Below are 12,109 nucleotides of genomic sequence, written 5' to 3'. Positions count from 1 at the left end.
GGTGGTCATAAAAGAAAAGAGAGAAGTCAGTCAAGGTACATTTATTTGAATTATGAAAGTACAGAGCCATAAAAGTGCTCACGTAACAGCTGTTATAAAATAGGATGTGTTTAAACTCAAGGTCTCAGGCAGCTAATAGCTTGCAGATCTCTCCAAAAGGAAATCTTAATCTGACAATGTCATCTTGTAAGTGCTTTCCGGAGAGCTATGAATTTGATGCGGGTATTATTGCAAGGTTGCTCAGTGGAAACACAACTAAAGACACGAAAGAGAATAGGAGAAACAAATCCAGTGAACTGCTTGTCAAAGTTACATGCAACTGGAGAATGCATGTTCACAGTGACCTCTGGTGGTCATAAAAGAAAAGAGAGAAGTCAGTCAAGGTACATTTATTTGAATTATGAAAGTACAGAGCCATAAAAGTGCTCACGTAACAGCTGTTATAAAATAGGATGTGTTTAAACTCAAGGTCTCAGGCAGCTAATAGCTTGCAGATCTCTCCAAAAGGAAATCTTAATCTGACAATGTCATCTTGTAAGTGCTTTCCGGAGAGCTATGAATTTGATGCGGGTATTATTGCAAGGTTGCTCAGTGGAAACACAACTAAAGACACGAAAGAGAATAGGAGAAACATTTTAAAATGTTCTCAAGGCATTTAAAGAAAACTGTCAATCACTGTTTAAGTGGGACCAAGGGATGCTGTGTGTGTTGGAAGTTGTGTGCGTGCGTGCGTGTGTGCGTGCGCGCGACTGAATGACTAGCTCTGTGTGCCTGACGTGATTGACGAGGTGTGTAGCGGGCCTAAATGAGAAGTTGTGTTCGTAACTTCTGGATGACGTCAAGCTATTTGCAGGTGTTGTGGCCAGAACCACTCACTCTGGTAAAAGGTTGCTGCTGCTTTATTTTTATGTTGAGCTGCCTATGCTTTTCAGCGCACGCACGCACACACGCTGGCTGATTGCTTCCATGTACACTGAACAAACATATGAGAGGCATTAGGTCTCTGTTATTGTTGTTTGACTTTGCAGGGCTGCTGTGGAGGAACAACCCTCCCACAGTACACTGGGGTGGAATTGACAAGGTGGAGTGTGCACGCGCGTGTGTGTGTGTGTGTGTGGTTGTGTGCATGCATAACAGTTAACCCATTTAGACCCATTTAGAGGACGATTCTACAAATGTCATCTAAATCATGACAGTTTTCTGAAAAACCCTGTCGTTCTCAAACATTTTCATGTCAAGGACCCCAAAAAATATCTGCATTAGGCCGCCGACCCGCATTTGAAAATATGTTGTTCCAGGGACGCCCCAGAGGCAAAGATTTGAATTAAAAACATTCGCTCTGAAAGAGATATATATATACACACACACACATATATACATACACACACAAAGATTTGCGCCACATTTTCACTATTTTTAAGTATAACACGATGTTTCAAACACCAAAAGGGGTTCCCGCACAGAATGGGTTAAGGTCTGTTTGAATAGTTATGCTGGACCAGGTCTCCTCACACGAATGTAATGAAGTGTCAACTCTCCCAACATCACCTTCACGAGCACACTGGAGAAAAAAATAACGTGGTATAACATTGAAGACTTCCGTTTTATTAAATGACATGGGTCACAACATAAATTAGCGCACCATACCAATGGCAGCTGTAATGAACATTAGATTTTACATTAAAAACAGAGAAAAACTACAAGAAACAAAACATGAAAGCCTCATGTGACAAACAGACCCCTTTCCAAGTTCAAATGACCAAATATCAATGATAAGTTACTATACAAGCGATGATGGGGGGCTCGTCTGAGAGAAAACCTAGAGAGAAATACAAGACGGGGTATTGGAAATCGATAGACGATTCACGAAGACCGCTTGACATCATGTAGCTAACATTAACTCATCGACAAGCTCTGGTTTAGCTCACCCACAAAATGTCTTCAGACCTCTCCAACATTGACCAAATACAGTAAGATGAGAGGATTACAGATTGCTTCTGTTGGGCCGAAATCTCATATTTTTGTTGCAAAAATAGCTGATAAGCTCACAATGCACAGTGTGAGCTTGTAGATCTGCTATTTTTGCCTTTTTTTGTAAGTCAGCCTGTGGGTTTTTACAAATATTGAACCAATGAAAAGCACTCACAAGAGCTTGTGGTTAAATCATAACTATATTGGATTTGGATCCATGGAAGTGCTGGAACACGGGTTCTATTATTTCCTGAACAGTTTAACAGGTTTCCACCCAACAGTGACGATATTTACGTTGGTTTCTGTGCCCTGAACAGTGGCTACGTTTACATGAGCAGTTAAATCCCCTTTTCATTCCGAATAGAAGTTCAATCCTATTAAACGTTATGTAAACACCTACAAAAACTTACATCCGAATGAAAACGCTCGATGCGATCTAAAAACCATTCCGATGTCACTGCCCGGATTACTCCGATGTTCAATGCGATTGAAAGAAAATTGGACTCATGTATACACTGCTTCGGATGTAAATTCATTCTGGTCTTTCTGAGCATGCTCATTTCCATTGCGCTCCAACTCCAAGGCGCTCATAAGCCTCATATCCAAGGCGCGCCGAGGAGTTTGCACATAGAGCGTGTTATTTCGTGCATTTTGTGTGTGTGTGTGTTCAACGGTCTCTCTCTCACACTCTCTCTCTCTCTCTCAAAAATAACGAGCGACCCGATACAATAATAATCAGTGTGTTGCGTGCCCTGGCCGTGCTGTAGATAATAAAGTAGGCTACACATAAAAACGAGATGATCACCTTCCCAGCGGAGAAGGGGAGCCGCAGCAGGTGGGGAAAAAAAGACGGTAAACATAATATCCGTCCCTATCCAAGCAGCAGCCTCAAAACTACTGCGGAATGAAATTATGGGATTTCAAAGTGTCGTCTTTCGTCTGAAAGTCACAATGAATGAACTGCCTATATTTTATGTGTCCAACAGATGGCGTAGTTTCACGTGAATTAACATGTATCATGTCTTCTATCACTTCTCCATATAAACACTCATTCGGAATGACCATTTCCCATGTAAACTCACGGCAAAAAACATTACATCGGATGTATTTTATTCGGAAGTATTTATTCGGAATGATCACCCTTCATGTAAACGTAGCCAATGACTGCTATCATTCAGCACAAACCCCATGGACCTCTGACCTTATGCCCATTGTAAAACGAGGGCCAAAGTGGGCTCAGTGATCATTGCCAAAGAACTATCAATTTTCAACCCAGCAGGTAATGGAGGAGACCATGCATATACTGCATGTACAGTGTGGAAAGGGCTTGATCGATTTTTTTGTTTGTGTCTTTTCCAAGTCTGTTCCAGTTGTACAGAAAAGAGGATACAAGGAACTGGTTCAACATCTCAAAGAGATAATCTTAGTAGATGCGAGGAATTGTGCAGTACGTAGGGAAGTGCACCGTTTAGACAGTGAAGTCTATTAAAAAGGGTTCTGCCCTTACTAATTGGTTAATAGTTTTCTATTACTAGTATTTATTAAACAAATATTTGTAATATTTGTATGTGGCATGTACAATAAGATTTGATTATTTGAATATTATATTAAGCATTTCCAAATGGCTTTCATATCTCACAATCTCTTTTTCCCCCCTGATTTATGGCCTTATAGATCAGACTGTTTTCACTTAATTTTAGACTACTTGTGTAGTCGGTTGCAAAAAACATTGTTTAATCAGTGAAATCATGCATAGTCCCTATTGAAGGACTTTATTTTTTGTATCGATTCCGATGTCAATGGAGAGGCTTGGAATTCACAGAGCAAACAAATCATCTATCAACGTCGTTAGAGGGGGAGATGGAAATATTCTTTGGACCCTTGTAGACGCACCGGCCAACTTGATTTCTTGATTCCCTCCATTCAATAATCGAATCCGTCCGTACGCCTTGTAAGTCTCATTCTCTCCAATAAGAACAAGACGCAGAAAGAGGAGAGAATGAGGAGAGGTAGTTTCTCCTCCGCGTTCGTCATCACTCGTCTCCGGCAGGCAAGTTCTCCTCGATTCTCTTGATGAATTTCATGCGTATTTCCGTCACGTTGTCCCCTCGCAGAGTGTCCTGAGCAAACCTCACGTCCACCGCCATCTGCACCTGAACCGCAACCGGCAGGAAAGCCTTTTGTATGATTCATTTTTATGCCCTTGGTTTCATATTCATCCGTTTTATCCCATTAAGACCTGAGGCAGAATCTTACAAATGTCTTCTAAATCCTAAATGTTTTCTGAAGAACTTATGCTACTATATCACTGGTGCTCAAACCGTTTCATGTCAAGGACCCCCAAAATGGTATGCCTTTGACCGTGGACCCCGCATCTCAAACTATTTTGTTCCAATGACCTCCAGCAGCAAAGAACTTCAAAGGAATATATATTGAGAGAATTGCAAAGAGTTCACAATTTAAGAAAAATAACAAATCTACAAGCTCATAGTGCGGCATAAAGTGAGCTTGTACATCTGATATTTTTTTTTAAAGCCAAAGTATAAAAGAATGCCATTTAGCTCAAATCTAAAATGACACTGATGCTTTCCCGGTCTTAACGTGTTAGTCAAGCTGCAATACTGTACCTTTTTCTAATTATTTCAGTCTTATGGTTGACCTTTGTTGAATTGGGTATTATTAGATGTTATTTTTCTACATTTCCTAAATTAGGTTATTTATCTTTGATAAATATATATAGGAATTGGTCTTGGGGAGGGAGACATTGGAGTATACATACTGTACTATGGTACTACTGTATGTGTGTGAGAGTACAGATGGACCAAACGCCGACAAGCACAGACGGACAAGATTGCTCGTCTATGAATCAAATAATCAATACACCCGGAAGAACAGATGTCAACAAGACTACGTATGGCAGGACGTCAGCGGGTAGCACTAGCAGTAGATAGATACGCTGTAATTAAACATTGCTCTCATCTCAAAATATACTGGGTCGGCCGAGTGGTCCAGGCCCCTAGGCTGATAATACAGCGTGTTTGCTGTGTGTCTCCCCCCCAACATCTCTCCCCCTTTCCTGTCCAACTACTGAAGAATCTATCAATAAAGGCAAAACAATATGGAGAGAGAGAGACCGAGACAGAGACAGAGACAGAGACAGAGAGAGAGAGAGAGAGAGAGAGAGAGAGAGAGAATGCAGGACGAGATAAGTCCCGCATGCCGTCAACAATATGATTTCTGTCAAATGGCATTGGGATATAATGGAGGCGTGTGTATGCTCAGCATATATACACAAACAAAAGCATTCATACACATTACGCAGTGGTACCCAAGTACATTTATTTAAGTACTGTACTTAAGTACAATTTTGACGTATTCGTACCTTACTTGAGTATGTCAAAATCTCTCGTACGTTCCAGCAGCCCTTGGCAGTTGGCACCTGCCCACATAACCATAACTAATAGTAATTGGTGTACTGACCATGGTATTACTGTGCTTAACTGACCAGCCAACTGGCCTGAACCCCACAGAGATTCTAGTTTGAATTGTCGAGAGGACGGTGTGAGACACTAGATTCAACAATACAACTGAGTTTAAAGCCGTTAAATCTGGGCTTCCATAACACCTCAACAGTGCCACAGGCTTATTCACCTCCATGCCACACCCTATTGACGAAATATTTTTTTTTAAGTAGCCCAGACCACGTATTGAATGCATAAATTAACATACTTTTCAGGTGGTCTACATTTCTGTATTATAAATGGTTTTTTTTGTCATCTTTTCATGAGCTGTATGCCAGAATCATGATTAAAACAAAAAAAGGTTTTAAATATTTGACTTTATGCGCAATGAATCTAGAATATATGAAAGTTTTACTTTTTGAATCATATTACGGAAGAAAATGAACCATGTACCTGTTCCACGATATAATTGTTTTTTAGATGCACCTGTATATATTATATTCTAAAGTCATTCTAAGGGTTGTCTGACTGAAATAGGTTCATGAACCATTTCATTTTCAGTGGAAACACTCTGAACTGGTTCAATATTAGGCGGGGGAAAAGAACCAAACTAGTTTCAACCCCAGTGTAAAAGTGGCCCCAGTAATGGATCTTACCATCTCCAGGGCTCGGAGGAGGATGCCACAGAGCAGGTTGGAGTAGTAAGTACAGTGATGGATCTTACCATCTCCAGGGCTCCTCGGAGAACGCCACAGAGCAGGTTGGAGTAGACCAGCATGCTGTGGCTGTCCGGCAGCTCCACAAAGTCCACCAGGGGGTTGTTCTCCAGGATGAGGGAGAACTCGTCCCCCGCCGGGCTCCAGTTGGTCACGCTGGGGGTGATGCCCAGGTACATCTTAAATGCCACCTTGCAAAACAAGGGATTGGAATGGAATTCAGGAATTAACACACACACACACACACGTGGACTAGTTTACTAGTCGACAAGTAAATCCACAGTCAACCTTGCTGGTACTAATTGATAAGATAAAAGGCCTCAAGATCAGGTAGATTATAGTTATAGTCACTAATGTACACAGTTTTTAAATGTACAAATATTTATTTCCAAAAAAAATATTTTTTTACACAATAGGTGGTTAAACAACTAGTCGACTAGTAAACTTATTAACTAGTAAAAATGACTAGAAGTGAATGCCCTAACACACACACACACACACACACACCTTTAAAAGGTGTATTGTAGAAAAGACAAAGAACCATCCTGACTCTAAATTTAACACATAACCTAAACTCTTAACCTTAAAATGTAGTTTCTTGGAAAGATAAAAGATATAACCAATAACCAATGTCCACATGAGATGTCCTTGTGAGGACATCTGTTCCTCAGAAAGATAGAAATCCAATAGCGCACACACACAAATCACAGCAGTTGACTTTGTGGTGACATAGCTGAGATGTTTCAGAGCTGCATGACTCCAGAATAATGAAAAGCAGCCGAAAGGAGCAATGAGAGCCTAGAAACAATGCAGCTTTGCCACAAGTTGAGGGTTCAAATTCCAGCCCTCTGTCTCAATCCGTTGCTTTCCTTACTCAGACAGAGTTAATGCAGAAATGCTTCTGCCTTCCTCCCAGCTGAATTACCACACCAACCTTTTCTTTAAAGACACCTTTTTGCAAAAATAATGCATGTTAATGAAGTTTAGAAGATTTAGAACACTTTCCTGGGGGTCTTTATGTGTGTAATATGTGGTTTTAGATATTTTAGATTTTAGCAGTGAGCCCAGTGTCTCTGATGTCATAAACACTGGGCTCACTTCCTTTCTGGACTACAATTCCAATAATGCTGTGGTGCACTGCTTCTCCTTGTGGATAGGGGGAGTGTAGTCCAGGAAGGAAGTGAGCCCAGTATTGATGACAGAGACACTGGGCTCACTGCTAAATCTAAAACCACATATTACACACATAAAGTCCCCCAGGAGTGTTCTAAAACGTCATGAACATCATTTGCAAAAAGGGTGAAGTTTCCCTTTAAATAAGTAGGTTTTGGTGCAGACTGCAGAGGGTAAAAAGAGCCGACCATAAGTATTGACGGTCGGTGGTTAAATGTCCATACTGATGATAGTGCTGTCAAACAAGTCTATGAAGCCATCTATGAACTCAATGAGATTTTATACAATATGTAGTCGGAGTCCCTGCTTCATATCTCTCTGAGCTAAGGCGCCCTTGGCTTGAAAAACGTTGAAGACCCCTGAATTAGGCTATTTATGCAAACTAAATCTCTATTTTTGAGTGGTGCAAGCTATATTCAGCTAGTGTAGATTTTTGTCCTAACACAAACATTAAATGGAGAATTTACATCATATATAGACGAGCAAATCGGATATTTATTAAATTCTCATTGACAATGAATGGAGAATTTACGTTATATGTGTCGGAGCAAATCGACATGTTACGTCATGATGTACGATGATGACAGCGCCCCTCACTTCACACGGCGGGTGTGATTTTTATTTCTATATTCCATTTTTCTCTCTCCCCTTGGGAGACTTCCCTGGTCACGCTCTGATTGGCTCCCAATCTCCCCCATTACCTTGGCGATGACATCGGCCGTTTCTCGGAAATCCTGACACCTGCCGACGGTGGAGCGTGCCAAAAAGTCCTCAATCAGACGCACTCCGATGTTATAACCCCTGTTAAAGAGAGAGAGGTTGGAGGAAGGAAGGGAAGAGATAGACGTTCCCCTCGTTAACAATTTGGAAGGTGACTTGGAAAAGGAGGGGAAAAAAAGGGGGAAAAAGAGAGACAAAGCACCGCATAGAAAGACAGAAGAATACAATAGGCTTCTGTAGCGACATAGCAGACAGCTCAAAATGCACACGGACATTTATGGGTGGGTTGCGGTCTTGTAAAACAGAAGGAATTTCTGATTAGGGTTCAGGGGTCGGGCAGAGTTTCTATCATCTCCTGACTTCAGGTTGCAGACTCAAGCCAAGAGATGCATCCTCATCTTAACCGGACCCAGGCTGGCCACTGCATGGCATAAATGCAGACCCTTCATGTGACCACCGTGCTCTGATTTAAGGTGCGTTACCCGTTCAAATCATATCATATAAATAACGGTAATGGGTCCGAGTCGCACACACCGTGTTTATTTTCTTTTTTATAGAGGGATAGGTACAGTATACAGTAGGCTGACAGGAAATGGGGAGAGAGAGAGATGGGGGGACACGCAGTAAAGGCCGTCGGGATCGGGAGTCGAACCCACAGCACACTGCCAGACTGGATTACCAGCCGAGGCGCCCAGACGGCTACACCAGCCGCCTGGGCCTCAATAATTTATTCTTGCATGTTGGTCAGGAGACAAACGTTTCGGCTATCCAGCCTTCATCACACTTAATCTCACTGCATTCTAAGGCCATATTATATATACACAGATATATGGCCTTAGGGCCATATATATGTGGATATATATGATCCTTAAGTTCCTGCATTTTCTTCTTTTACGTGCCTTTGCCGTTTGCATCATCCAACTACTCCTGTATAAATGCACAAAGTCTCTGTGTGTGTCTGTAATCCCTGTAACTCGAGAACCGTTCGCCCCACCGACTTCAAATTCGACACACGTGTTCCACACCCCCGCAGGGAGTGCAGTGCCCGGTGTCGAGTCGGTCGGACTCACGGTTGTCCAACACAAAAGGCCTCTGCCCGGGCCAGGGCTCTGCCTGGGCCAGACTCCATATTTGGGCATGCCTAACAAATTACTCCAGTTCATATATGGGCATAAAAGGGACACAAACATAATATATGGGTGGCACTGGGGCATCATTTCCAACATGCATCTTTCCAATTAGGCCAGTGCCCAACGGGCACCGGGGCACCGCTGTAGAGGCTCTAGTGGGCACCACTCTAGTGATTCTAATTGCAATTTAAATTGTCACCAGTGAGTTTGAATCGATTTGCGATAAATCGTTACATGCCTAGTTGTAAGTTTGTAGATTGTCTACTACTGTTACCTTAGAAAGGTTTGAAAGTAGTAATGTGTGTCTGTGGGTTGTATAAATATTTAACCAATGCGGATATGCGTGTGACATCATCATAATACCCGGAAATTATGCGGGAATGCCTACCGAGTGAGTGGCAAAAAACTACTTTCTGGCCTTGACAGCCCGTACATCCAAACAGAAAAGTCCTATCTGATTGCATTGAATGACGTCAAACTCACTTTGCCACTCGATTTGCCACTCACTTTATGCATGGGTAATTGCGCATACCCTCTATAATTAAAATAAGATCTCGATTTGTCACTGTATGAGACATACAATGAAATTTCATATTATTATTAACATACTTGTGACTAAATAATAACTACAGATTGGATTAATTGGAACACAGGTTCCTTTTTCCATTTCCTGAAAAGTAACACTTTTGGACATACAAGGTTTACAGCTGATTTACTGATAAGTTTTAGGCTCTCGGGTGACGCAGTGGAAAGGTCGCTGGCCACCACCGTGGTGGCTGGGGTGGGATGCACACGCAGATCCGACACACCAACGGTCCGTCATAGGGAAACAACCGTCGGGCATGGGGTCGAACATGCTCCCGTGCGAACATGCTCCCGTGCTTGCGGTTAAGGTTAGGGTTTGAGGTAGGATGTCGGTCTAATGACAGTCAGACCAACTAGTATGTCGGAACTAAAGCCTGTACCCGGCTGGGGTTCGAATCCACTGTGTGGCTCTGGCAAGCGTTTATGGTCTCTATATGAGCACAATTGGCCCGTGTTCGGGGGGAGGGAAGCCGGGCGGGGAGGGTGATATTTGTGTCACTGTATGTACTCTTATGGGGCGGCACGTGTCAGCGCGGAGGGATTGGCCGGGAGGAGTAGGACGGAGTCTCCCAGTGGGGGAACCTCACTGGCAGGTGAGTCAGTGAGACACAACAGCAGTGACAACACAGAAAAGTGTGTGGGAAGGAATCAATTGGAACAATTCAGTTCAGTCAACTGTACTGAATAGAATAGTATATCAAAAAGAAGGGTTCACTCACATCTTGTCCAGTTGTTTGTTGACTTCCTCGTCATTTTCATAGTCCTTACAGAGCTGAGTGACCAGAGCTCCATAGGTCAATGTGAACAGTTCAGAGTTCTACAAGAGTCAATAACACAGAGAGCACATATGAGATTAAATGGACTGGAATTTGTTTTAATGAATGCCACTATCATTGGAAATACCAAGCATTAAAGTTAGATGGATCATCATTTGCCCAATATTTAGACTCTAGTATATGCATGTTTTCATTTAATTTCAGTTATGGTTTTACATGAACTCCCTACCAACAGTCATTAAGACATGTGAATCCCTTGACTCCTTCAAAACCGCTCTCAAAGGGCACCTACGGATGGCTGCAATTCGAAACTGGCCTCTGTAAAATCTGAATCCCCCCCCCCCCCCCCCCATATGTATCTTTTCCTTTTTTGCTTCCTATATGATGAATTCCTGTTCTGTTCTTTAGCTACATAGAAGTGTCTATTTGTATGTCTCTACATGTTTTGATGAATTGAACAATGTGGACCCTGTTGTAAACAAGTGTAATGCTTAATTGGGTCGTCCACTCACAGTTAACAGTCTTTGTATTGAGTTTGTGCTTGAAATGTACTGTAATTCTGCAAACTGTTAATACATATTTCAATCAATCAATGATTATATTCATTTTACTTTGTACTTATTTTTTTACATATTCCATAGCAGAAAAGAAAAGGAGCAGGAAGAAGATAAATCTTCTTATGTTTTCGATCTGTCAGAATCGATTAAATACATCTGAGTCTAAATATTATATGATGCTATAGAGATCATCAATGGTTTCACAGTTCCCCCTTGTGGTGTGGGTGACATTTAACCGGCTAGACTGAATTTGAACTGAATTACAATATATTTGGTAAGCTCATTTAACTAAATACAGTAGTTTTGTGCAATGTTTAAGTAAAGACTATGATACTACTATAATATTATTATGTGATACTGCTAAATAAAACCCCATTGAGGGGTGCATAATCCTGCAGCGACACTTAACTCACCACCAAGCCCTCATGCAATAATAATATAGTGCAATAAACAGCAGAATCACTCGATGTAATTCTGATGACAGGGATTTGGAAAATAGCAAAACAGAAACACTGACTTACTTGGCTGACGAGGAAGAAATAAGAATGAACCGATACTACGTACATAAGCTAAGGTGGCTATAAGTTAGCATCAGTCACTTACCATCTTCTTGTTGTCTGTCGTTCGGTTGGATTGCCTGGACATTGTGTATTGTGTTACGCGGTACACACACACACACACACTACTAGGCGGTCACTCGATATTGATCCTTTATTTATTTGTATGTGGCTAATTAAGCAGCAGCAGAGCTGATGACCGTAGGCTGAGGCTCTTGTTTTCCGGGTCAGCTGCAGGGTTGCCAGATTGTGTGAGAGAAACAAGCAAACCGGGTCTAAGCCCAAAATAATTGATTGATTGATTGATTGATTGATTGATTGATTGATTGATTGATTGATTGATTGATTGATTGATTGATTGAAGTATCAAACACAACTCAATACAAAAACTGTGAGTGGACGACACCATAAAGCATTACACTTGTTTACAATAAGGCCCACCGTTTTCAATTCATCAAAACAT

At 41.7% G+C, this 12,109-nt stretch overlaps 1 protein-coding gene across 1 annotated transcript; it reads right to left on the bottom strand.

Annotated features, from left to right (window-relative positions):
* Positions 1–1,584: 1,584 nt before the first annotated feature.
* trappc3 (trafficking protein particle complex subunit 3) lies at positions 1,585–11,866 on the bottom strand. The gene is made up of 6 exons (XM_083773449.1): positions 11,693–11,866; positions 10,476–10,573; positions 8,023–8,122; positions 6,157–6,339; positions 3,125–4,124; positions 1,585–2,280 (listed from the first exon to the last, which is right to left on the bottom strand). Exons 1-5 carry the CDS (start codon positions 11,732–11,734, stop codon positions 4,005–4,007), a joined length of 543 nt encoding a protein of 180 aa, XP_083629575.1. The 5' UTR covers positions 11,735–11,866; the 3' UTR covers positions 1,585–2,280; positions 3,125–4,004.
* Between the last annotated feature and the right edge of the window lie 243 nt (positions 11,867–12,109).

Source organism: Protomyctophum parallelum, assembly GCF_964188405.1.
Source record: "Protomyctophum parallelum genome assembly, chromosome: 1".
Classification (NCBI taxonomy): domain Eukaryota; kingdom Metazoa; phylum Chordata; class Actinopteri; order Myctophiformes; family Myctophidae; genus Protomyctophum; species Protomyctophum parallelum.
The sequence above is the reverse complement of the archived record's forward strand: the minus strand, read 5'-3'. Positions and strand labels throughout refer to the sequence as shown.